A 24861-nucleotide genomic window follows, 5' to 3' on the forward strand; every position below is an offset into this window, starting at 1 on the left:
ACGCAATCAGAGCTGGCCTCTCCCCGATCCTGCGTGCTGAGGACGCCCAACGCGTGCTTTTCGAGAGGGATACTGCCGAGGGATACTGCTACAACTGCTGAGAGAGACATGCTATGCTAGGAAGGGAACGTCCATTCACGCGGTCGCCGCCACCACCACCTGCGCCTCCTGCTGATGCACCTCCGCTGCCGGCTTCGTCTCCTCGGAGCCCTCGCCCTCGGCGGGAGCCGTAAACTCGAACCCAGCCGTCTCAGCCTGCGCCTTGAGCAGCTTGTACTCTGCGACCCAGCGGTCGAGCTCCCAGTTGCCCGCCTTTCCGCCCTCGATCTCGCGAAGCTTGTTGATCCGGTTGCGCACGACGAGCATGCGCCCGAGGAGGACCTGGCGCTCCTTGCGCTGCACGCCCGGGCGGAGGCGCGCGGCGACATTCTTGGGCAGCGAGGGGCTCGCGAGGCGCCGCACCCGGCGCGAGAGCGTCGTCTGAAGCAGGTGCAGGCGCTTCCAGGCGTCGACGATGCGCGCGTCGGCCTTGACCGACGTGAGCGTCAGGCGCAGCTGGTCGAGGTGGTACGAGACGAGGACGAGCTCGTGTTGCAGGGCGACGACGGACAGTGGCGGCGCGCGAGATGCGGAGGGCGAGTCGGGAGGAGGGGCGTCTGAGGAGGCGTCGACATCCGCGGCTGGCTCGAGCGCGGAAAGGACGGCGCTGATGCGCTGCATCTGCTCCTCCATGCGCTGGAGGATGTGCCGTGTCCGTCGTCGGAGCCAGCGCGCCGAGCGAGCGTCGTAGTGCGCCTTGATGGAGAGCGCGACCGAGGCGATGAGGGTCGAAGGAACCGCGTACGGCTTGGCAGGGGCGGAGGGAGAGGCGGTGAGGTGCGAGCCGAAGCGCGAGACGATCGAAAGTGACCGGAACCGCTCGTCGACTTCCGATTCCACGGCCGCGGCCGTATCTTGCTGGTCCGTCGCCGTCTCCGATTCTGCAAGAAAATAGCTGTCAACAAATGATTCGGCGAGAGTACGCGAGGAACGGTACGCACCCTGTGATCGCTGCACCCCAACGGCCTCCTCAATCTCGCCGATCCGCTTGTCGGCGTCCTGCGACCAGCGCATGAACAGGAGATCAAAGTAATGCCGCGCGAGCGCGCCGTTGCCGAGCCTCGCGGCTGTCTGGACGAGAATGGCGAATGCGCGCGTGCCGACGAGGTGGGCCGCGGCTTCGCTCGTCGCGGGCGCAGCGGGCGTCGAGTCGGCTTCGGCCGAGGCCGACGGCGAGAAGGACGAGAAGAACGAAGCCGAGTTGGACTCGTCGGCGGGGCGCACGGGCTGGTCAAACGTCTCGAACGTGGCGACCATTGCGGGGAGGTTGTCGCGCTCCGCGAGCGCCTCGAGGATCCAGCACACCTCGCGCTCGCCGATCGTGCGGAGCTGCCTGCGCGCGTGGCTCGAAACGTCGACCTTTGCGCCGGGGAGCTTGATGTCGAACCCGTACAGGGCCTTCATCGCGCGGCCAAAGAGGTGCAGGTCGCCCGCCTTGATGGCGAGCTTGAAGAAGGGCTCGATGCACGCGTCGACGCGCTTACGGTCGTCGAGGCCGATTTCGCGGAAGAGCATGTGCGCCGCCTTTTTCGCGAGCGGCTGCGCCGCCGCGCGCTCGACGGCGCGGCCCGAGGCGCGCCCGTGCAGCTCGACCCACCCGCAGAACGTCTCGAGAATGCGGCCGCACACCGCGGCGGTCGGGAAGCAACCCGCCTCGAGGGCCTCATCCCACGTGCGACTCGCGCCCGGGGCGTATCGCAGCGCATGGTACTGCCAGACGAGGGCGTTGAAGTCGCCGTAGGTCGGACTCGCGCCGGACTGGCGGAGGCGGAGACGGATGAGGTCGACCTTGGCCTGGTAGGTGCGGGCGTCGGCGATGACGGCACTGAGCGTGCGGTGCTCGGGCTTGAGCTGGATGGCGGGGAGGAGGGCGTGCAGCGAGATGAGCGGGAGCGACGGCGTCTGGCCCTGCAGGTCGCACTGCGAGAAGAGCTCCCATGCGCGGTGCGGGTCCGGGCGGCTCTGCTTGAGCTCGCGCACTAGCTCACCCGCTGGGCCCGAGAGCTCGGCGGCTGCTGCGCCCGGAGACGAGGAAGGGTCGGACGACGAGCGCGGAGGGGCGCCCGCGAAAAAGGCCTGCGACGCCCGCGAGAGCGCCGCCCAGCTCGTGTTGGCGTTGCTGGCTGCAGATTTGTTCTCGCCTGCGCTCGAAGCATTCGCCTCGGGCGTGGGCGAGAGCGGGACGGCGTGCGAGAGAGACCGCCGGGGAGGAAGCGCGAGCGCCTGCGACGTCGACGCGACGGGCTGGTGCTGCTGCTCGGCAGCCAGCAAGCGGCCCTGGCGAGCAATCCTGCGCATCGCCATCGTCTTCAGCGGAGCGGGACGAGGTGCAGCGAGAGCGAGCGGGCGGACGAGTTCTTGCTCCGCGCGCGACCGAGCAAGCGACAACTCCGCCTCTCTCCGCGGACGAGGTCAAGGGAAAGTGCTTGGACGAGACGATGCTCTGGTTCCTCATGGGAAAACCGCCATGCCCAAACCTTGTTTACGACTCTTCAGCCACCGCGCAAATTTCCCAGAAGGTCCAGTGTCCATGGTTCTTCTCCAGTTCTCCTCCGTCCTCTTGATCGGCCATTCTCCTCCATTCTATGCTCCTCGCCTCGTGCTGTTGTGACCGAAGCGTCCCTCTGTGACTGGCTAGACGGAAGTCTTACTCGACGAGCCTGTGAAATTGCGAACATGGTCAGCCCGTCCTTGGCCCGATCTGCTGACGCTCGCTCTTCTGCCGCGGCTTCGAGCCTGACAGGCCCGCAGCAGTGTGCCGAGTCTGCAGCCGGTGCCACGCAGCAAGAAAAGGAGGAAGGAACTCACTTGGGCTCCTTGTCGAGCTTGGGGTGCACGCTCGAGTGCGCCATGACGTCCTCGACGCGGTGGTACGAGTTGAGGTTCTTGTGCAGCGTGATCTGGAACGCCGACGAGCCGCCCTCGCGCGCGACGATCGTCGACGATGCGAGGAAGTAGAGCCACGTCTGCGTGCCGCTCGGGCCTCTGTCAGCGAGTGGCCAGGGGAGGAGAGGTGGGAAAGGGACGCACGCGGTACCACTTCTCGCCGTACTTAGCCTTGACCTTGTCGGCGTTCTTGATCCAGTTCTCGTACCAGCGGTGGAGCGTCGCCGAGTCTGCGAAGCACAACGGTTTCCGGAATCAGCGCACTGCCCTGAAGCAGGAAAGAGCGGAACGACCGAAGGAAGAAGCGCGCAGACGCACAGTGGACACCGATGACATCGCACGACGTGACCTCAAAGCCGGCGCCCTCGAGGCGGCCGATGACCCAGTTGAGCGCGCACGACGCGTCGGCGCCGGGGAACACGTACTTGTTCATGAAGAGGCCCCTGCGCAGCACGTCCCTCAACATCAGCCTGCGTCGAGAAATGACGAGCGCGAGTGAGGGAGGGGAAGAGCGCCGCTACGCACCAGACGAGGTCCTCGTACTGCCAGGTAGGGCGGAGACCGGCGACCTGGTAGACGAGGATGCCGTCGTCGTCGAGGAGGTTGTAGACGTCCTTGAGGAAGGTGTTGTAGCGGCGGATGCCAACGTGCTGCGTGCGCATCGGAGCCATAGAGCGGCATGTCAGCACCGGGACTCCGGGAGACGCCCGACGCTCGGCGACGCGGGAACGCACCTCGGCCATCTCGAGGGTGACGATCTTGGTGAACTTTTGCTGCTTGTCGAGGTTGCGGAAGTCGGTGCGGAGGATGCGCGCGCGCGAGGGGTCGACGCCGTTCTTGGCGATGCGGTTGTTGCCAAACTCGGCCTGGTTGTGCGAGAGCGTGACGCCCGTCGCGTCGCAGCCAAAGTTCTTGGCCGCGTACGTGACGAGCGTGCCCCACCCGCAGCCAATGTCGAGCAGGCGGTCCTCGGGCTTGAGCTGCAGCTTGTGGCACACGGTCGCGAGCTTGTTGTCCTGCAGCTCCTCGAGCGTCTCCTTCTTGTCGACGTCGCCGATGATGCCAGACGTGTAGATCATGCGCGGGCCGAGGAACCTGCGTGGAGAGTCAGGATTGTTCGGAGGTGAGGGAGAGACTGGCGGATGCGAACGCACCACTCGTGGAAGTCGTCGCCGCGGTCGTAGTGGTCGGTGACCTGGTCCTCGTCCTGGCCGGCCGAGTGGAAGATGACGTCGGGAATGAGGCGCGTGAGGACATACTTCATGAGCTCGATGGTCATGACGAACGACGCCCAGTCGTGGCGCCACTCGAGGAGCTCGAGCATGTCGCCTGCGGGGGGACATCGCTCGGAGTGAGTTTGAAGTCTCGCGGGATGGTTTCGGCAGGTGGGAGCACACCCTTGATGTCGATCTTGCCGTCAAAGTAGGCGTCGTGGAAGACCTGCATGGGGATCTTCTTCTGGCCGTTGTACTTTTCGCGGAGCTCGGGGTCGTTGATGGTGATGTAGTCCTCGAGGTTCTTGCCGGGGAAGATGCCGTTGTCGCGGAGGCGGACGTTGGCGCGGCTCATGAGGAGCCAGTAGGCGATGGTGGTCGGGACGCCGGTGACGACGAGGAGGAAGAAGTAGGCCGTCTTGAACGAGACAAAGGGGACGAAGCGGCTCAGGAAGTACGGGACAAAGAGGACGAGCGCGGCGAGCTGGTAGTTTGAGAAGGCGCCGTTGCCCTCGACGGCAAAGGGCGCATTGGCGATGGCCGCGCGGTTCGTGACCTTGAGGCCGACCTTGGGGTCGTACGTGGCAGCCCTGCACGCACACGGCACGGGTCAGCCCTGTGCGCACGGGAGCTGCGAGCAGGCGGAGGTCGGACGACGCGGACGAGCGGTGCCAGCGGAGGGCAGGCGCAGCGAACGAAAGCGTGGCTCGCCGTGCTCCGCGTGGCTGGGTGTGTCCTGGCCTGCCTGGAACTCTGGCGCACTCACATGGTCGCAGTCTGCTGGCGGATCGACCGAGAGAGGGAATCCCGCGACACGCGCCAAGTCGCGCCTCGGCCGCGCGCCTCCCCTCGAGTGAGTCCGCCTCAGCCCAGATCGAAACTTTGGCTCGCTCCCTCTCGAGCTCGTCACACACCCGCAGGCACGCGAGGCGACCCACGAGAAGGACGCAGAGGCTACTACACACAGCCTCCGACCAGTCGCTCGCCCCCTCGTGCTTCCGTCGTCTTTTCGCACCGCCTCCTCCTCATCCCCCAGTCTGGCTCTCTTCCCCCGCTCCACCCACCGCCGCTGCGATGAGCGCACCCGACGCAGCCAAGAACGCCGTGTTCGTCAAGTCGGAAGACTACGACGGCACCTGCATCAAGGGGCCCGACTTCAACCAGCCCCACTCGCTCGAGCAGCTCCTCGACAGCTATGAGCGCATCGGCTTCCAGGCCAACGGGCTCGCGAGGGCCATGGAACTCGTCAACAAGATGGTGCGCCCGCACTGTAACGTCCTGCGCGCTGCCCGCTCCAACATTGCTCACCTCGCCCTTCCCGCTCACAGCGCAATTGGCGCCTGTCCGACGAGCCCATCGACCCCGACCTGCAGACCGAAGAGCTCGACGAGCAAGCACGCGCCGAGACCAAGTGCTCCATCTTTCTCGGCTACACGTCCAACCTCGTCTCGTCCGGCCTGCGCGAGGTCATCCGCTTCCTCGTCCAGCACCGCTACGTCTCGTGCCTCGTCACGACCGCCGGCGGCATCGAAGAGGACCTCATCAAGTGCCTCGGACCGACCTTCCTCGCGCCCCGCGGCGACTTCAATCACGACGGCGCGGGCCTGCGCCGCCGCGGCCTGAACCGCATCGGCAACCTCCTCGTGCCCAACGACAACTACTGCAAGTTCGAGGACTGGGTCATGCCCATCCTCGACCAGATGGTCGTCGAGCAGGAGCGCACAGGCGACGACCGCGTGCGGTGGACGCCGAGCAAGGTCATCGACCGCTTGGGCAAGGAGATCAACGACGAGAGCTCGATCCTGTACTGGGCACACAAGGTGCGCCTCGCCGCCGCCTTCGTCTCGAGAGAGTCTGTGCTGACGTGCTATCTCTTCGCATGCCGCAGAACCAAATACCCATCTTCTGCCCTGCGCTGACAGACGGCTCCCTGGGCGACATGATCTACTTCCACACCTGTGCGTGCCGCCTCCTCTGTCTCTCTCGCCATCTCCTGCCCAATGCTGACCCAGTCACACGCGTACAGATAAGAGCGAGACGCCCCTGTCGATCGACATTGTCGGCGACATCCGGCGGCTCAACGACCTCTCCATCAGGAGCAAGAAAGCGGGCATGATCATCCTCGGCGGCGGCGTCTGCAAGCATCAGATCGCAAACTCGATGCTCTTTGTGCGCTCATTCCCCTCTCCTCCTCCCGGCAGGCCTCGCAGACGCTGACGAAAAGGTGGCGACGCGCGTGCAGCGAAACGGCGCCGATTTTTCCGTCTACATCAACACGGGGCAAGAATTTGACGGGTCCGACTCGGGCGCGCGCCCGGACGAGGCCGTCAGCTGGGGCAAGATCCGCATCGACGGCGAGAGCGTAAAGGTGTACGCCGACGCGACGCTCGTCTTCCCGCTCCTCGTCGCGGGGACGTGGGGGCGCGCGCACTGGGCGGACGAGCAGCGCGAACAGCGATAGACCGGGCTCGCAGTCGTGGTAGAGCGTACAACGCGGGTTTTGTGCATGCATTACTGGCGATATTGGCAGCGACGGGGTCGGGATATACGAGAGCGCATTTCTATGCGAGACAACGGGAGGGAAGAAGCGAGCGAGCAAAGCTGTAGATGTGTGGGACAAAGCAGGAGAGGGACAGGTGGAATTCAGTCGCCGCGGTCGCTGCCGGCCGGGTAGATCGAGCTGGGGCGGCGCTGCGTGCTGAACTCGCGAATCTCCTCCATGCGGTCAGTCGCCGCGGTCGCTACCGGCCGAGTAGATTGAGCCGGGGCGGCGCTGCGTGCTGAATTCGCGGATTTCTTCCATGCGGCGCTCGGCGTTCAGGAAGATTTCGTCGCCCTCGATTGGAATGAACTGTTATGAGGGGACCAATGTCAGCAGTGTAAGCTATAGGACTGCAGAAGGAGCAAGAGAGACGCACGCCCTCGAGCTTCGAGGTCGACTTCATGAGCTTGAGGTCCATCGCCTTCTTCGAGTGGCGCTTGAGGATGTCGATCACGCGGTCGACCGAGATGTGCTCTGCGCACGATGCAATCCCTTGTCAGTCCCTGTCGGCAGCGTATCGTGCGGTCCGCGCAGGGCGGAGCACGCACCGGTGAGCGCCCTTCGCGGCTGGACCTGCAGCGCGTGCTTGGCGTCGAGGCTCGCGTCGAGCACGGCCGAGTGCGCGCCCTCGGACAGCGTGACGCGGACCGAGAGCTCCTTCGAGTCGCCCTTGGAGCGCTCGTACACCTCGAAGCTGCGGAGGGAGCCACGAGACTGTCAGTCAGGACGCCGGAAACACCGAGACTCGTAGCGAATTGAGCGGCAGACGCACGAGATGTAGGACATGTAGTCAAGCTCGGGAACGTGCGGCATGACGATGGGAAGGTCCGAGAGAGTGACGAGGTTGACGAGGGTGTGGCTGAGCGAGTGCGGAATCGTCAGACTCGTCCTGCAGCGGGAACACGGGCCTTGACGCACATGTGCGACTCCTTGGTGAAGTAGAAGTTGGCCGACGGATGCTCCGACTCTTTGGTCTCCTGCAAGTTGCGCACGACCTGCTCGAGGAGCGGGAGCGACGTGAGGAGACCGATAATCTCCTTCTCGTGCCGCTCAATGCCGTACTCTTGCGGCGCGACTGTGCACGGCGGGTTACGTCAGCGTGTGCATGGCGGGTTGCGTCAGCGGATGAAGCGGAAGTGAGAGTGAGGATCGGATCAGACGGACTCAGGTCGAAGAGGAGCTTGGCGCGCTTGTACAGGTCGCGCAGCTGGCGAGGCGGGCCGCTCGAAGACGAAGTGGTGCTCTCAATGCCCGAGCGGCTGTCGGCGGAAGAAGGGCGGCTGCCGTTCTTGGTGAAGATGGTCTCGAGGAAGACGCGGCTGGAGAGGTGGGCAGGTCAGTGGATCGAACTTACGGCGCAATGCAGACTGCTCCAGTACGCACTTGTGCAGTGCGTCGTACTTGAGCGAGTCGTACAACTCGGACACGCGCGACGGGTCAAACTTCTCCAAACTGACATCGCACCAATCCGCGAAGAGGCCCTCCCACCGCTCTGACGGACGTCACGTTGTCAGCCTGATATTCGGAGAGTGTATAGGAGAAGGGAGACGCACCGCGGAACAGGTAGGGGTACTCGCCACAACACCACCGAGGCTGGATCTTCTCGACCTCGAGCGTCTGCCAGTTGTCGTTCATGATCTCGCGCAGGGACTGCATGAGCTCAATCGTCTCTTTGACAACCTGCACAGACTTGAGCGTCAGGACCGTTGCTCAGAGCCACAAAGGACGGAACAGCTCGCCTCGAACGGCTCCTTCTCGGCGTGCCAGGCAAACTCCGGGCGGACGTGATGACCAGGGCGGCACAGCGTCTTGAGCTTCTTCTTGACCTTCTCCATCTATACGAGCGAGATGAGTGAGCCTGAGAGGAATCACGAACGGGAAACAGCGAGACGCACCTCGTCCTTCGCCGCGTTCGAGTCGTCGAGCAAGTCCTTGCGGATGATGAGCTGATGCGTCGTTTGCTCGCTGCTGGGGCGCTCGCGCTCGTCGAGGAAAGCGCTGTCGTGGGCGAAACATCAGTGGGTGGGGCGTAATGGCTCCGGCAGGAAACGCACGTCGTGAAGATTTCGGCCGTCGCAACCACACGGCGCCTGCAGAAGCGGGAGAAGCTGAGTAAGCGATGGACGCGGGAACAAGCATATGTAAGACGTACTCGGACGAGGTGTAGACGTTGGTGTGGTCGAGAAGCGTCTTGTTCATGATCGTGTAGTCTGTCGCCGCAAAGTCAGCAAGCGTTTAACAGACGGGCCCGGAAGCTGCGCACCCTTGCGCATGTTTTCGGCAATGTCGCGCGCCTGGTACCTCGCCGCGTGCGTGAACTGTGGCGGGCAACGGGAGGATGAGCGAGGCCCGAGTGTCGTTCAGCAGTGGAGAGCGCACCTCGCCTCCCCACTTGACGATGACGGCGAGCGTCTCGCACACGCCGTCGACGATGCTCGGCTTGAGCTGGGCCTTGGTCCCGATCGTCGACTTTTTCTTCTCGATGATCTTGCGCAGCTGCGCGAGCTGCTCGAGGTCGGCGCCCTCGAGCGTCGCCGCCTTCTCGGCCGCGTCGGCAATGTACTGCAGCTGGTCCGGGTCGCGCAGGATGATCTCGGTGGAGCGGCCCTGGAGGAGCGTGATGAACGGCTCGGTCCAGGCGTCCTTCGTCTTGAACTTGAACTTGAGCTTGCCTGGATGCGCTTGGCATGTCAATAGAGCGGCCTTGGGAGACACAGAGGGATATTGGAGCGCACACTTGGGCGTGCGGTCGCCGTGGCGAGCGACGCAGATGGTGCTCTTGAGGGTCCACGACTTCTCGCGCGGCCGATCCGCCTTCTCCGAGACGGGCTTGGGCAGCGACGGCATCTTGCGAAGGCAGAAATTCGTGAGGATCTCGGCACACTTGTCGCTGTGTCGACATAGCGTCAGTCTCACTCCGCTGATGGCCGAGAGACCAGCGAAAGAGAGCGGCGTACTAGTAGAAGTCGTTGCCCTTGACGAACGACCACCCGTTAACGTCAATGACATAGCTCTTGCCGCCGGCGCGGAGCATGTCAAAGCCGCAGATGTTCTGCTTGAACGCGATCGAGATGTCGCGCGCCATCTTCTTCTCGGCGTCTGTGAGCTGGCAGATGAAGCGGATCTCCTTGCCCTCGGTGTTGCGCCGCACGATGCCGTCGACGACGGGCGACTTGCGCGTCTCGGCGTGGACAAAGTTGGGTCCGAGCGTGTACACCTTGATGTCCTCGGCGTTCTCGACGTCGACGAACTGCTCGTAGATGTACGACGCATCGGTGCGCGGCTCGATCATGTTGGGCTCGTGCGCGGAAGACTGGTTGCCGACCTGCGAGCGAGGATGCATGAGCGACCGAGCGGGTACCAGGTGAACAAATCCGAGACGCACCTTGCGGAAGAGGCGCCTCGCTCCGCCGCCCTTCGCCTTGGGGAAGTAGATGTTGACGTTGTGGTTCTCGCCGCTGACGGGCTTCTCGACGAACGGCTTGACCATTGTCTGGCCGTCGACGACGATCGTGTCGTCGTCCTTCATGACGAGCTCGCTCGTCGGGCGCGGCTTGTCGACGCGCACACCGAGGCTCTGCTGGATCTGGTCGGCGATGCTCTTGTCGAGCTGCGGGCCGCCGTCGCGGTTGCACTCGAGGCGCTTGGGCGTCGGCACGCCGATCTTGTCCAAGATCTGGAGAACGACGCGGCGGTCCCAGAAGATCTTTTGCAGCGGGAGGTCGTTCACGCAGACAGGTTTCCGCAGGTCGACGTATGCGACTGTGCGCGATCGCGTCAGCGGCGCTCTCGTCGCACTGTGAGGATGCTTGACGACGCACTGGCCTTGTCGATGGGGAAACCGTCCGAGTAGAACGAGATGAGGAAGTCGCAAACCGGCCAGTTTTCGATGTCTGCGCCGTGTATCGGGGTCAGATGGCCCCGCGCCCGCGATCACAGCCCTACGAGCAATCACGCACCCTCATCAAGAATGACCTTGTCGCCAAAGACGGTGATCTCGAACTTGCCGGTCGCGAGTAGGCGCGAGAGGATGTTGCGCATGGGACGAGAGCGCGCCTTGCGGTCCATGGCAGCAACGCCTGCAAGTAGACCCGACATGTGTCAGTCTGTGCATTCGCGGCGAGTCCCGCTTGCCCTGCGAACAGCGAGAGCAGCCGCTGTGCTGGTGCGCGGAAAGGTAGGGCAAGCGCACCGAGGCGCATGAGGGGCTCTGCCGGGGTGGACGGCTCTGTCGAGCCCGGTGTGGACGACATCTCGAGCGGTCTGCGCGGGTCTGCACGCCTTGTCGGGTTGTGCTGGGACGAGGTGGACGGGAGGACAGAGGATGCAGGCACGAGGTGAACGCTCGGTCGGGGCGTAGCGGGCAGACAGACAGCTGCAACGAAATCTGCTCTACAAGCTCGCCCAACGTTGCCTGCGCTCTCGAGGCGGACGCGGGACCCTCGCGCACGTTCTCGACGCGCTCGGCGGCTTGCTTCCGCTTCCGCGTCGCCGTCATCCCGCATTGCGCACGAGCGCGGCTTGACCTAGATCGGCGCGCAGTGCGAGCTGCTGCAGCCATGAGTCGTCCCGCGACGCCTGCGCCTGGCTCGCCCGATGTGAAAGCTGCTCCTCCTCGTCCCTTTCCCGTCCCCGTCGACGAGGATCATCTTGTGCGTCGCTTCCTGCACGGGCTATGTTGGTCTGCCCCGCTGAAGGCCCCGTGTACACAGCTCTACGACACGCAGCGAGCTCTCGCCAGGCTCGGCCTCGACTTGAACGCCTCGCTGTTCACCATGCTCTCGTCGATCCGCCCAACACAGCTGCCTGCGCAAGGTACCACGGCCAGCGACTGCTCTCCCACCACGAGATTACCCGAGCTTGACAAGCTGCTGATCAATGACGAGGAGACCTCGCTGGCGCCGCTGCGCGTTGTCGTCGTCGATGACAAGGGCTGTGGCTTCTATCAGACCTTCGCCCGCGACGCTCTTGCTACCCTGATTGGCCCAGAGCTCTGTGCTGCGGCCATCGGAACGATTGCGCAGAAGAATTCGAGACTCCGGAGGGGACTGTATATGCTCGTCGGGGCCGCGACGGAATGGATGAGGTGAGTCTGCTTGCGTCCGCATCCAGCTTACGCAGTGAGCTTAGTCTGCTTCGGGTATACCCTGCAGCTTGCCGGGCACCACCTCGAACGAACGCGATACGGCGAGTGTGGTTGATCAGCTCTACGGTTCCGGCTTCAACGCCCTCAACCGCATGCTCAACTCGCTCGACCTCTCCTCGCATCTTCCCTCATTCTCGATTGCGACCAGGCGCTACTCGAACATCAAACCCGACCACTCGCTCTTTGCTGACGGCAAGCCCGTCATGTTGGTTGAAGACAAGAGCATCGAGGCGAGTAGCTCAGACGGTCTGCTCACGCTCATCAAAGAGCTGAAGGGCGCGAGTGGCGTCGCATGGGTCGATGTTCCTGCGACACGCCGGTTGACCGGCGAGCAGAGCGAAACGCGGAGCGGTGTAAGGGTGATGTTTGCCAAGGTACGCCCATTCGCCTGTTCGAACGGCAAGCCCGCTCTGAGCGGTATCTTCCTGCAGAATCTCTTTGTGTCCACTCTCCCCGACTCGCAATGCTATCACCACCTGTACCTGTCGCCGGTCGACATCGCGCGCGGTCACATCGTACCGCTCACCTCCGCCGATGCAGCCCTTCCTCCGGCCTACGTCTACGTCGTCGCTTCCCCTGCCCCTCTGGACGCACCAGCGTCTTTCCTCACCTCCTTCCTCACGGCCATGTGCCCCGAACTCGCCACGCGCGCCGTCAGCCGCTTCCTTCTCGACTCGCCCGACTTCACCGAGCTCCGCCGCCTTCTCGCCGACATTGGCTACACCATCGATTGCGAAGTTGCCGGCATCGACTTCAACAGACTACGCGACATGGCGGAACTGACACTTCGAGGCGCAGAGGGCGGAGATGACGAGGGGCGGGAAATGGAGGATACGGCGGGCGAGGGAGGCAAGAAGCAGAAGGACGTGGTCGAGGAGCAGGACGACGCGCAGGAGCAGAACGTGGCTGCGTCGCAGGGCGACGAGGACGCGGCGACGGCGCCTGCAGGCGAGGCTGGTCCGCGGACCGATGCGGCTCAGCCCGGCGCCGACCTCGCTTCGTCCGACGATGTCGAGCCGCGCGACACCGAGGGTGCGAAGAGCGCAGCTGCCGCTCTCGGCCGCGCAGGCAAGCGCCGCGCCGGCCTGTCCGCGAGCAAGCCGAGTCCGTCAAAGCGGCGGAAGAAGGACAACGAGAACGTTGAGGCAGCTCGAATCGTTGACGACTTCCTCGCCAATCCTGAGCAACCGGGGCACATGGTGAGCGGCATCTCGGGCGGATCGCAGCCGGCGGCAGCACGCATCGTTGACTGACCGGACACAATTGCGCAGCTCTCCGTCGCGCAAGAGCAGCTCGCTGCCTTTGGCTGTTCCGTCGGCGACACCGTCCTCCGCCTCGTCTCATTGATCCACCATGCCTCGGCGCCTCCGGCCGCGTCGACCGCTGCACCGCCCTTCGAGTCTGCAACGACCGAGCCCGAAATCTCCAAGTTGTTCGTCGAGGACGACCGCCTCGCCCCAAAGCTAGTCGCCGTCATTCCCAAACTCCAAGAGTTCATTGCAACACAGTCGCTCGCGACCTTCTCTGGAGATGGCGACGAGGCCAAGATCCACCGGAGGATTGGCGAATTCTATTGCGCGCAGCGTGATTTCCGCTCCGCACTGCATGCATCCCTCTCCGTCTTTCATGACTGGCCATTGTGAGCTCTTTGCGCCTGTTAATACCCGCGTCACGCTCACATGCCTAGCGCACAGGTTCAACGGCGAACGCGCGACCGAGAGGGACACGTCGGCCGTTGTGCAGCAACTGTACGGTCAAGGTCTTCCGCGACTTGTCGAGTTGCTTCAGACGGTCGACCCAACGACCATTGTGCCGTTGATCAGCATGGCAGCCCGCACCCTCAATGGCGTCATCCGCGTCGGCGCAGTCATCGTTGATGGCGAGATTCGAGGCTTCTTCGAGAAAAGCATTGATGCGAGCGGGCAAGCGGGGCTCGGCACGCAGCTCAAGGACTTCGAAGGCGATGGAGTCAAGTGGTTGGATGTGCCGATGACGTACAAGGAGGGTGAGGAAGAGCGGAGTGGACCGAGGGTCATGTTCAGCAAAGTGAGTGGATATCTTTCTTCATTCTGCGCGGCTCGATGCACCGCTGTATTCACATCTTTCCTTTTCTCCAGAACCTCTACGCTTCGTCCGTCACCAAGCCGTCCTGCTTGCTGCACTGGTACGCGACACCGGCCGAGTGCTGCTTCGCGTGCCTTGTCCCGATCAAGTCGAGGACCGACAACCCAAATGCACCGCCTGCCTACATCTACATCTCCCCGGGAGCATCCCTGCTCGACACGCCCGGTCTCCTCATCTCGACCGCTGCACCGCTTGTGCACCCTGCGAGATTCGTCAAGGCCATCACGAGACGCCTCGCCGACGCACCGCAGCATGCTTCGCTTCGCCACCGGCTCGCCGGGCTCGGCTACCAGCTCGACTGCGACTCGGAAGGAGTCGACTTTGCACGACTGCGTGCTTTCACCGATGTCGAAGGCGGAGACGTCGGTAGGCCGGGCTCAACGAACCAAGAGGGCCAGGTGACGGTTGACGGCGGGAGAGAAGGCGCACCGCCAGCGCATGATGCTTTAGCGTCGTCCACAAGTGGTCAGCAGGGCGAGGACAAGGTCTGTCGGACTCTGTCGGTCCTCTTGTCCATTTCCAGTCAGTCTGCTCACGCTTGCTGCCTGCAGCCAAGCTCTTTCATTGCGCAATATTTCTTCCTGCCCGAGAGCAGCGCAACTGCACGTTCTCTCACCCGCATCACCGAGCACACCCCTCCCTCGACACCCGAGTCAAAGCCAACTCGCATACGGCTAGACTACCCGCCCATCAAGATTGGCGAAGACGTGACGGTTGTCAGTGGTGCATTCAACAACCAGCGAGTTGTTTGCAAGTTCGGGCCCGCTGTGGCCGACGAGGCGCGCTTCTACCGCTCGCTCGACGGCAGCGACATTACGCCAAAATTCCTTGGCTTGTTCAGCTCGTCTCACGATAATGAAGACGCGCTGCTGACCGTCGAGGCTGGCAAGTGCCTGAAGCTCGTCGACTTCGCTGATCTCGCATCGGATGCTCGGTGCGCTTCTTCCACCCTGGGTCCTTACATTGCGCGGAGTCACTGACATGGCAGCTATCCAGCCCGCGCCTGCTCTCGGAGATCGAGACCCTCCACCGCGTGCACGGCATCGAGCACGGCGATCTCGCACCTCGAAACGTCGTCGTCGACGACGACGGCGAGCCGCGCATTGTCGATTTCGCCGACGCGTCATTCCACGACTGCTCGGGCGACTGTCCCGAGCTCAAGTACGCGCGTGAGGTGCTCAGCGCGACGTAGAACCTCTCCTTTTGCATTTCGTCGGTTGTGCTGTGTATTCGTGCCCTCCCTGTTGTTGCCCTCAATCACGCCTTCTGCAAGTTGGCCCGTCGTATTGCTGCCTCGTATGCGAGTGCTCGCCGTGCGCTGTTTTCTGAAAGGCCGAGCGCGACAAAAGGGATTCTCACTCCCCGAACAGCGCTTCCGCTTGCGGCTCGCCCTCGCACGTTCTCCCTGAACCTCCCCGATTCGCGCGCGCTGTGTGCAGTCGTACGCTTGACCTGACCAGAGCTTGCACCGAGGCTTGGGGCTGGCGCACGCCATGTCGCTCGCGGTCCTGAGCATCGCAGTCCTCGGACGACAAGGCAACCCGCTCTTCCTCGAGTCGTACTCGCAGAGGCAGGGCGGGACCGCAGACCTCAAGTGGCACTATGCTGCTCACACGGCGCTCGACTTCTTCGACGAGCGAGGCGAGTCCTCCTCGTCGTGCCCTCCTCCTCCCCACCTCCCGCTGACCTCGGCTCGCTCCATGGCGCGCAGAGGCCCCTGCAGCCAAGTCGACAGAGTCGTACCTCGGCTTGCTCTACGCGATGGAGGACTACGCCGTGTACGGCCGGCCGGCTCCGCTGCACTCGAAGTGCTCGCTCGCTGATGATCTCGAGCTTCGCGCAGGTACGGCTACCAGACCAACACGCGCATCAAGTTTGTCCTCGCACTCGCGCTCGCTGACGCAGTCATCCGCGACGTAGACGTCAAGACGGTGCGGCCCTCTTCCCCTCCGGTCGTTCGCACCTCTTCGCGCTCGCTCATCGCTCGTCCTCCAGATCTTCCGTGCAATCCACAACGCCTACATCGCGCACCTGTCGAACCCGTTCACCGCCGCCGAGTCGGACAACCCCGCCGTGCTCGCCGCGCCGATACGCAGCCGCAAATTCGCAGCGGCGATGGCCGCCATCGCGGGTCGCGCGCCTGCAGCGGGCGGCGACTAGACCTTCCGACAAGCTCTCATCATCAGTCCGACTCGTTGTCCAGCAGTACTCACCCTTGTTGTAATGACTACGCGGTAGCTCCTTTTGCTTCTCCCACGTCCTCCCTCCCCTCTCATCCTTCCCCTTCCTCGGCACGTCCCGCCTGACCCGCTCGCGCCTCACTCGAGCAGCGCAGTGTTGCATCCTCGCAAGAGGACGACAACCGCGTCTGCTCTCCTCAACGCGACGAGCGGGTCTGTCCAGCACGACGCAGACCCACCTCGAGCCGCATAGTGACAAGGCTCCGCGAGGCTCCCTGGAGCTCTTGACAGATACGCGGCTTACATGCGACTTCTCCTCTGGCTGCCCCTGTGCGTGGAATAGACTTGTTGCACGATGAACCAGCGTGAGGGACCCTGGACAGAGGGGAAACAGATGCGAGGGTGAAAACCGTGGAAGTGAGAAGCTCTAGCGATGAAAGTGGGAGATGGGGTATGAACAGCTAGTAGAAGTGGGCGAAGTGGTTGCATGCGTATGAGAGGAGGATGGGGGGAGGGGCGGGGAGTGTCTTTGCGTGACGGAGCGGGGCGGGGCGTGAAGAGGAGCGTGACGAAGAGGGGGATCATGGTGTAACAAGACGGGTACGGCACATGACACACAGAACGGCGAAACCCAGCAGAAGGAGGGAGTGTGGACGGCTCGATCAGTCGGCGTCGAACTCAAAGTCGGGCGACATGCCGTCGTCCTCTCCGCGGTGCAGTAACCGTCCCCACTCGAGAATCAGGCGGACTGCAGAGAAAGCGGGATCAGCGGAGGACACGACGAGGCCGGGCGGCGAGAGAGAGCGTACACATGTACGCCGCCATGTCCTGTTTCCTCCAGTGGTCGCGCGCCCAGTGCTTGCCCGCCAGCCCAATCTTCTTGCCGAGCTCGTCGTGCGCCCCCTTGCCGTCGGGCGTGCCGCGGAAGAAGGTCATGATGTCGTACAGGTCCGAGTAGTCGACCTTGACGGGGACGTAGCTGCACGACACGCTCGCCGTCAGTGCGAGAGCTCGAAAGCGGAGACAGAGAAGGACGCGAGACGCACTGAAGCCACGGCTGGATACGGTCGGCGTACCACTCGGGGAAGAGGGTCGACTTGAGCACGCAAGCCTTTTGCGACATGAGGCGGTGGAAGCGGCCGGACCAGCCGTTGCCGTCGACGTCCATCACGTACTTGTACTACGTCGATACGAATGTCAGTTGCGGCCGGGCAGGGAGCAGTGAGAAGGGACGGGAGTACGCACGCGGTACGCCTCGTTGAGACCCATCGTCTGGTCAAAGTGGATGAGCTCCGCCATGACCTTGCACGTCTCCTCATCGCACTGGACCGGGCCGCCCGCAAACGACACGTCCATGTACTCGTGGTTGAGACCCGTGAGGCGGTACGCCTGCTCGCGCACGGCGTCCTCGCCCTCGGCGACGAGGACGTCCTTGGACCCCTCGACCGAGTTGGTGAGGAAGTGGAGCCGCGCGCGCTGCGAGTTCTTCCAGTCGTGCTCGACGTAAAAGTCGATCCCGGTCGTCGACCCACGCCACATGAGCTTGTTGAAGTCCTTCTTCTCCCAATCCGGGTCGTACCCGATGTACGTGTCCGAGTACTGCTCGAGCGGCGTGACAAGGATGTCCGAGTGCACGTTTGTCTTGGCGAACGTGAAGAGCGGGACGAGCGGGCCCGGGTCGGTGCCCGACACGGACGTGAACCCGTGCAGATTCATGATCTCCGGGTGCTGGCAGATGTCCATCGCCTTCGAGTGATCGTAGATGTACGAGCGACCCTTGGCGCGCTCGTCGGACGCGTACTGCTCCTTGAACTTCTTGAGGAGCTCGTCGGCGGGAGGCGTCTCCTCACCTTCGTCAAAGTAGCCGTCGAGAATGGCCGTCTCGAGTTGGCGTAGCGGCGAGTTGGGCGGGCAGCCGATCGCCCAGTTTGACAGCGAAGGGTTGCTGTCATGGAAGAAGTCGGATGGGCTCCAGTCTGCGCAGGTGAACGGAGTTTGTCAGTGCTGGAGCAGCGAGCAGAGCCTAGCGGAATAGACGCACAGTCGCCCAAGTCGGCGAGCTCGACCATGCGGTCGCGGTGAAAGTAGTCGAGCTGGCACGCCGGCTGGTCGTGGCGCGTAAATGTGAGGTTGACGTCGGGCGCGTAGGCGGAGAAGCGGCGGATGAGGTCGCCCAGGTCCTTTGCGCGGCGGAGGAACGCCTGCTCGCCCGTCTCGGCAACCTTGCCGTCGGCGATCTTGATCGTGAACGTCTCTTCGCGCTCCTCCATGACGGCCACACGGTGCGCCAGGTCACCCGGGTCGCTGCGGAGTTTCCGAGAGAGAGAAGCGTGAGCTGTGGCATAATGAAGCGGCAAGACGGGACGTGAACGTACAGCGCCCAGAACGGCTGCAAGTCGTGGTGGATCTGGTCGTACTCGTCGACGAGGATGACGCGGTTGGCGCGCGCGTAAGCCCACCACTTGTCGAACCCGCGCGGCGGGTTGCGGCGATACCGCCTGCGGTACTCCTGCACGGCCTCCTTGAGCGTCTTGCTCTGCCGCCGGACCTTGTGGTTCCACTCGGCCTCGGCGCGCTTGATGAGCGTGAGGATCGGGTGCGGCTTGACGGGTTCCTTGAACGTCTTGAGCGGCGCGACGTAGACCTGCCCGTTGTGCTCGTCGAACGTGTGCACCGACTCGGCGTCCGACTCGGGCAGGCCAAAGTCCTCGTCCTCGGGCTCGGGCATGGGCGGCGGGACGTAGCGCAGGTCGTTGCTCCCGTCGTCCCAATTGAGATAGTCGATAAACCCCTGCAACCGCTCGGGCAGCTCGTTCGGCAGCGGGACGCCGGCCTTGGTCAGGGCGGCGTGGGTGCGCGAGCGGTTCCCGTCGGGCAGGACCAGGAGCGTCACGAGCGCGGCGACGAGCAACGTCCCGACGAATCGTGGCCGCTTCCACAGCGGGAGGAGCCCTCCTCCGGAATCTCCGCCTGCGCCGCCGCCGCCTGGTCGCCGGGGATGGCGACCAGTGGTGCCGATCATGGGCGTGTCGGGCTCGAGGTACTGGGGGAGGGCGTCGTAGTCGTCGCGGTCGCGGGACGAGGATCCGGCGGCGGGCATGGCGGCGGTGCGCTTGCCGGGGCGGCGGCGCGAGTTGAAGGCCAGGTCGAAGGCGTCTGCGTCGTTCCTGGGCGAGGCGGGCTGGGAGCGGGCCGACGACGCGGCCGAGGGCGTCGGCGAGTGCGCGGGAGAGAGGGACGAGGGCGACGGCGGCGAGAGGGGGCGGGCCGACGCGAGCGGGAGTAGCGACGCCAGCTTGCGGGTGCGCGGGCTGCGTGGCCTTGCGACTTGCACGCGGGCTGCGCGGCCGAGTTGCGGGACGAGCGAGACGAGACGAGACGGAGAGGGTGCGGGCGAGCGGCGCGACGCGTCGAGACTTCGCGCCGTGCGTCTCGTCAAGCGATCGAGCCCCCGGCCAGGCGCCCTGTTCTATGGGCGGGTGTCTCTAGCGCAGGGAGACACTGACAGAGTCAGCCTTTGCACGCCACTCGCCACACTCCCGCAACACCGCGCATTCAGCTTGTGCTCCTCCTTGCTCTGAGACATGCTTCTTGTTCCGAGCACGGAAGGACCCAAGCCCGACCTTGCGGGTGACCGTGCTCTCTCTACCGTGCACAATGTGATGGAGCATCCGGGCCTAGTCGCAGACGGGCTCCCGCGCGAGGAAATCGAGAGAGGACCCGTTGAACATTGAGACGAGCTCGACAGGATCGCCGTTGCAATGGGAGTGTGAGGGTACAGTTGAGGTACAGCGCGGTGGAGCGCGCAGGTGAGTACGACGGCGAGGCAGATACGACATCAGGGTGGGGACGCAGACAGACGGACGACGAGGGCGGACGGACGACGGAATGGATAACGGCGACGACTCGTTGAGGACGAGGACGGGTATGACGGTGAAAGGGTGCACAACAGGCCGTGTTGGAGGCACTGTGTGTGCATGCGCAAATGCAGGTATCGGTTGAATGACGAAGGGGATGCGGCAGAAAATGCGGAAAGATGCGGCGAGGATGCGGAGGTGCTGGCCCGGTTGAAGAAGCTGGCAGAGGCGATGCAGGGCGCTTGAGATGAACTTTTGTCGAGCAGACTACCGCTGGCTCGAGCGGATGAGCGCCATGAACTCGGCGCGTGTCTTGTCACTGCGGCGGAACGCGCCCAGCATCGAGGACGTGATGGTCGTCGCGCCCGGCTTCTGCACGCCGCGCATGGTCATGCACTGGTGGCTGCGAGCGCAAGGCGTCAGACTGGAAGAAAGAACACGGGCGATCTCATGGCATAGCATCCAGCTTGCAAGGCCAAGCGGACTCACGTCGCCTCGATGACCACGGCAACACCCATGGGCCGGATGGCCTCGTCAATCGCAGTTGCGATCTGCTTCGTCAAGCGCTCCTGCACCTGCAGTCGCCGCGAGAAGGTCTCGGCGATGCGAGCCAGCTTCGACAGCCCGAGAACGAACTTGTTCGGGATGTAGCCGATCGAGACCTGCAGATTTGGGCTGTCAAAGTCTGCTTCACGACGACACGGCACGTGTCATAACGCGCCTTGCCAGAGAAGGGGACCATGTGGTGCTCGCACAGCGAGAAGATGTCGATGTCGCGGACGATGACCATCTCTTCGTGGTCTTCCGCAAAGATGGCGTTGCCGATTACGTCTGCGGACACATCGGCTGTCAGGGACGGCGCTCTCAAACGCGTGGAAAAGTAGCGAACCTGGCAAGCGCTCCTCGTAGCCCTTGGTCATCCACAACAGCGCCTTTGCGTACCGCTCCGGCGTCTTGAGCAGGCCGTCGCGCTCTGGGTCCTCGCCGATGCACTCAAGCAGTACCTTGACCGCGTCCGAGAGCTTCTTTTGGCGGGCTGCAGTCTCCTCGGGAGTCGCGTTGAGGCGGTCTAGCGTGCCCTTGCCTGCAGGACGACGAGACGAAGCGAACGTTCAGCGAAACCGTCGTTCCCTCGCGGACAGGGCTCGCAGCACGCACCTGGCCAGCCGAGCCCGTGCTTGTCCGGGATCGGGCTCCCGACCCTCGACCCGACGAACGGCTCGAACGAGCTCGACTGGGACCCGCCGCCCATGGCGCGCTGGCGCTGCAGCGCGAGCTCGCGGAAGCTGCGCAGCTCGTCGGCGTCTTCCTCGGCCTCGGTGCGCTGCGCGGCGGCGTGCGTGCGCTCGTGCTGCAGCGACGTGTGCGACGACGGAGCGAACGACGAAGAGGACGGCGGCGAGAACGCGACTTCGGCGGCGAGTGGGGACGGGTGGTGCAGCTTGAGAGGCGCTGCGGAGGCGTGATCGTCGGCCATCTTGTCTCTGGAAACGCAGCGAGTCGAGCGTGAAGAGCGAGAGCGTTTCCCGCTCGCTCGTGCTTTCGGCTCCTCCACTTTCGCGACTTTGCTCTCAGCGAGACTTGTGCTTCCGTGAGAACAAGCAGCGCGTCTCGCAGCAATCGCATACTGCGCCAGCGACCTGCCTGGATCAGCAGGACGCATGCTCGCCTTCTTCCCCTCGTCCACCCAACGTTGACCTGATGAGGTCGGCCGCTGGCAGCCAAACCCCGCTGCGCGGTAATCAATACACGTGTCCGAACGAGACAGGGCTGCTTGGGCGTCGGACGAGCTAGAACGCTAGAACAACGCCTTGCCGGCTCAAGCGCGATCAGTTCAGCACGCACCTTTCGCTTCTCCATTCACTCGCGATCGCTCCTCCTTCTGCCCGCCGGACTTCCGCGTTCCGTTGAATGCTCGAGTCGACTTGCATTGGGCAGGAGGAGTGTCCTGCTTCGTCTGAGCACGTCTCCCTGGCTGCTCTACCTCTGCTCTCTCATCTGCCGCTTCGCTCGTCTCGCCCGATGCACCGCTTGACGGCTGCCCTGCTGCTCGCAGCAGGGACTTATGTCTGCCCTATTGCTGCGGGTCCCATTGCGTTGCAGACAGGCGCTACACCTCTTGCGCCGCCGGCCTTCGAGAAGCGCCAGACTGTGCGTTGTGCGAGCACGACCGACTGCAAGACCGTCGGCTACCACGGCCCGAGCACCTCGCACTTTGGCTGCAACAAGAAGCGCGGGCTGTGCATCTGGGGTGCGTGCATCCTCTCTTCTCCCGCCTCACGTCACTCATTGGGTTTCTGTCCCACGCTGGCAGAGTGCAACGCTGGGTACCAGCTCGTCGGCGGAGCTTGCGAGCAGACATGCGATGTAACTGCTGTCTGCACCAACGACGTACCGGTCAACGCGAACCGCTACTGCCGCAGGGGTCTCTGCGAATGGCGTCAGTCCGAATCTTTCCCGCTGTTCTGCGGCACTGACCGATATACTTCCTATAGGATGCCGCGCGGGCTTCACACAGTCTGGCGACCTCTGTCTCGCTCCTTCCACTTCTGTGACGTCCATCGCTTCATCTTTGTCCACATTGTCTCGCACCACAACGCGCTCGACCACAACTTCCGCTCAGACACCAGCACCGACAGGTGCGAAGTGCACCCTCACTTCGGACTGCTCAAACAACGTTCCTTTGTTTGCGGACCGTTACTGCGCGCATGGAACCTGCAGCTGGCGCGAGTCGCTTCTTTCCCCTCGCTCTCGCTTCATGTCCAGCGGCTTGACTGACTCGTGTTTCCGCCCGCGCAGGCTGCCGGACTGGCTACGTCAGTAACGGTGACGGCTGCGTCTCGCTCGAAACGTCGACGCACCTGCCCGATGGAGCTCCAACGTCTACAACATCCGCCTCGCCAACAACGGCGACTTCGACGCCCACCGCGCGAGCCTGCTCTGTTGTCGCCGACTGCAACCCTTTTGCGCCGGCTGATGCAGTCCCAGTCTGTGCAAATGGTCGCTGTGCTTGGCAGTGCGAAGACAGATTCGAAATCGGCTACGAGGGGCGCGGCTGCGTTGCAACAGTCTGCAAGTCCTCTTCCTTTGCTGCATTGCGTCGGCCTACTCACAGCAATATCGACAGCCTTGGCCTCTGCCGCACCGACTCAGCCTGCCGCGACGCCAATCCTTAGGCGCGCGTACCAGGGTGCATCCTTTTTCGACGGGTGGAAGTTCTGGAACGATACGGATCCGACTCAAGGTCAGGTCGTGTACGTCGACCGGACCTATGCTGTGGAGAAGAGCCTTGCGTACGTCAGGGAGGACGGCGTCGCTGTTCTCTCCATCGAGTGAGTTGTCCGTCCCGTCTTCCTGCCTTTTCCGCTTATTGACCCCCATAGCGCACATAGCAAGAGCTCTGCCCTTGCGCGCGGCGAGGGTCGTGCTTCAGTCCGGATCAGCTCGATCGAGGATTACGAGCCTGGCTCGCTCATCCTTGTCGACCTTGCGCATGCCCCTTACGGACCCAGCGTCTGGCCGGCTTTCTGGACGGTACGCCGAGCCCCCTTGGGCGAATGAATGCCCTACTGATGCTTAGAGCGTGCAGTACGCCGACCCGTGGCCCGACCTAGCAGAGATCGACATCTACGAAGGGATCAACTCGCGAACCTGGAACCAGTACAACATCCGTACGCTTAGGAACCAAACCTCCCCTTCTTCAATAGACACAGCCCCTACGCCGATTATTGACCCAATTGTCTGGCGCAGACACGACAGCCGGCTGCTATCGCAACGACTCGGTGCCTCAGACCGGGAGTCGCTCGACCTCCCGGACTCACTGTCTCGCGAATGGATCGGGTCAGCTCTCCGCAAGGGTCTCATCAATACTGCACGCGTAGCTGACTCTTTTCTCGGCACTTCCAGGCTGCGCAGTGCAGGACTACAACCCTGAGTCGTACGGGAAGGGGTTCAACGAAGCCGGCGGTGGTGTCTTTGCAGTCCTCTTCGCCGAGACTCGGTGCGCTGCTCCACCCCGTCTGGTTGCCCATTGTCTTATTTTGTGTGGCTGACGCTGTCGTGTCCTTAAGCATATCGATTTGGCGCTGGACCCGAGCCACCATCCCGCCCGATGTTGCCAGCGGCGAGCCGCGCTGGCAGAACTGGGGCATCCCGGTTGCTGCGTGGCAAGGGTCGATGTGCGACATTAAGAAGTATTTCCGGAGTCAGATGCTTACTTTCGTGCGTCCTGACCACCGGTCGTGGCATTGCTTCTCGTCAACCTTCTCAGTCTGACCCTTCTCCTTCTCCTGCAGGACATCACGTACACTTACTCCTCTTACTCCTCTGCTGTGCGCCTCTGACCCTGCATACAAATTTGGCCCTCTGCGCAGAACCTGCGGGACCTGGGCTGGTCAAACGGCGATCTGGTTCAACAGCCATTCATCGGGAGACACTTCGGCGTATGCCGACTGTGTAGCGGCTGTACAGGACCCGGCGGCCTTCGCTGAGGCTCACTTCGAGATCAACTACGTCAAAGGTACGTATGCGCCTCTTCAAAGGGGAAGGCTATCGACCGACTCGTCGATAACTCGCAGTCTACAACGTCTAGCTAGCCTTTCCTCCTCTCTTGCGGGCTTTTACTGCGTGTTTCCCTTAGCCGCCTCGCAGCGGGCGCGTGCGACGTAGCGCGTCATTGTGTCGTTCTCGATCCAACGTTCGAGCTCTCTGGATTGTACGGTACGATTCGGCGTTGCGGCAAGCGAGAGATGCAGCTCATGCATGCAGGACAAGATGTTACAGAATGTGCACGACCCCTGTACACCGCAAAGAA

General features: G+C 63.3%; 9 protein-coding genes across 9 annotated transcripts; 4 read left to right on the plus strand and 5 right to left on the minus strand.

The window, feature by feature from the left end:
• Positions 1-135: 135 nt before the first annotated feature.
• On the minus strand, positions 136-2403 carry JCM10292_003052 (uncharacterized protein; the record flags this gene model as incomplete). The annotated part of the gene is made up of 2 exons (XM_076646776.1): positions 136-980; positions 1041-2403. The coding sequence occupies 2 exons, from the start codon at positions 2401-2403 to the stop codon at positions 136-138; spliced, it is 2208 nt and encodes a 735-aa protein (XP_076507537.1).
• Positions 2404-2746: 343 nt separating this feature from the next.
• JCM10292_003053 (uncharacterized protein) lies at positions 2747-5228 on the minus strand (the record flags this gene model as incomplete). Its single annotated transcript, XM_076646777.1, has 9 exons — positions 2747-2759; positions 2908-3065; positions 3130-3215; positions 3304-3428; positions 3511-3635; positions 3720-4080; positions 4140-4314; positions 4383-4789; positions 5215-5228. The coding sequence occupies 9 exons, from the start codon at positions 5226-5228 to the stop codon at positions 2747-2749; spliced, it is 1464 nt and encodes a 487-aa protein (XP_076507538.1).
• A 45-nt stretch (positions 5229-5273) lies between these two features.
• Positions 5274-6660, plus strand: DYS1 (deoxyhypusine synthase; the record flags this gene model as incomplete). Its single annotated transcript, XM_076646778.1, has 5 exons — positions 5274-5456; positions 5528-6019; positions 6088-6157; positions 6226-6368; positions 6442-6660. 5 exons carry the CDS (start codon positions 5274-5276, stop codon positions 6658-6660), a joined length of 1107 nt encoding a protein of 368 aa, XP_076507539.1.
• A 264-nt stretch (positions 6661-6924) lies between these two features.
• Positions 6925-10994, minus strand: VIP1 (inositol polyphosphate kinase VIP1; the record flags this gene model as incomplete). Its single annotated transcript, XM_076646779.1, has 20 exons — positions 6925-7050; positions 7118-7215; positions 7290-7435; positions 7514-7600; positions 7660-7816; positions 7906-8060; positions 8125-8233; positions 8295-8421; positions 8481-8576; positions 8637-8739; positions 8796-8831; positions 8894-8951; positions 9005-9059; positions 9121-9413; positions 9477-9631; positions 9699-10066; positions 10127-10503; positions 10563-10634; positions 10701-10820; positions 10934-10994. 20 exons carry the CDS (start codon positions 10992-10994, stop codon positions 6925-6927), a joined length of 2799 nt encoding a protein of 932 aa, XP_076507540.1.
• A 306-nt stretch (positions 10995-11300) lies between these two features.
• JCM10292_003056 (uncharacterized protein) lies at positions 11301-15203 on the plus strand (the record flags this gene model as incomplete). Its single annotated transcript, XM_076646780.1, has 8 exons — positions 11301-11393; positions 11454-11827; positions 11895-13086; positions 13159-13526; positions 13582-13933; positions 14005-14496; positions 14563-14945; positions 15008-15203. The coding sequence occupies 8 exons, from the start codon at positions 11301-11303 to the stop codon at positions 15201-15203; spliced, it is 3450 nt and encodes a 1149-aa protein (XP_076507541.1).
• A 301-nt stretch (positions 15204-15504) lies between these two features.
• JCM10292_003057 (trafficking protein particle complex subunit 2-like protein) lies at positions 15505-16171 on the plus strand (the record flags this gene model as incomplete). Its single annotated transcript, XM_076646781.1, has 4 exons — positions 15505-15652; positions 15723-15789; positions 15855-15942; positions 16007-16171. 4 exons carry the CDS (start codon positions 15505-15507, stop codon positions 16169-16171), a joined length of 468 nt encoding a protein of 155 aa, XP_076507542.1.
• A 682-nt stretch (positions 16172-16853) lies between these two features.
• Positions 16854-19291, minus strand: JCM10292_003058 (uncharacterized protein; the record flags this gene model as incomplete). Its single annotated transcript, XM_076646782.1, has 6 exons — positions 16854-16939; positions 17001-17170; positions 17238-17371; positions 17437-18167; positions 18233-18495; positions 18567-19291. 6 exons carry the CDS (start codon positions 19289-19291, stop codon positions 16854-16856), a joined length of 2109 nt encoding a protein of 702 aa, XP_076507543.1.
• A 1024-nt stretch (positions 19292-20315) lies between these two features.
• On the minus strand, positions 20316-21525 carry FOL2 (GTP cyclohydrolase I; the record flags this gene model as incomplete). The annotated part of the gene is made up of 5 exons (XM_076646783.1): positions 20316-20451; positions 20538-20710; positions 20770-20879; positions 20938-21132; positions 21207-21525. The coding sequence occupies 5 exons, from the start codon at positions 21523-21525 to the stop codon at positions 20316-20318; spliced, it is 933 nt and encodes a 310-aa protein (XP_076507544.1).
• Positions 21526-22070: 545 nt separating this feature from the next.
• On the plus strand, positions 22071-24639 carry JCM10292_003060 (uncharacterized protein; the record flags this gene model as incomplete). Its single annotated transcript, XM_076646784.1, has 13 exons — positions 22071-22299; positions 22363-22488; positions 22567-22687; positions 22848-22864; positions 23176-23380; positions 23441-23582; positions 23638-23719; positions 23799-23888; positions 23955-24048; positions 24119-24269; positions 24344-24351; positions 24422-24567; positions 24626-24639. 13 exons carry the CDS (start codon positions 22071-22073, stop codon positions 24637-24639), a joined length of 1425 nt encoding a protein of 474 aa, XP_076507545.1.
• Positions 24640-24861: the final 222 nt, after the last annotated feature.

The sequence above is a fragment of the Rhodotorula paludigena genome (genome assembly GCF_050403205.1).
Source record: "Rhodotorula paludigena JCM10292 DNA, Rt_paludigena_JCM10292v1_ctg6, whole genome shotgun sequence".
Classification (NCBI taxonomy): domain Eukaryota; kingdom Fungi; phylum Basidiomycota; class Microbotryomycetes; order Sporidiobolales; family Sporidiobolaceae; genus Rhodotorula; species Rhodotorula paludigena.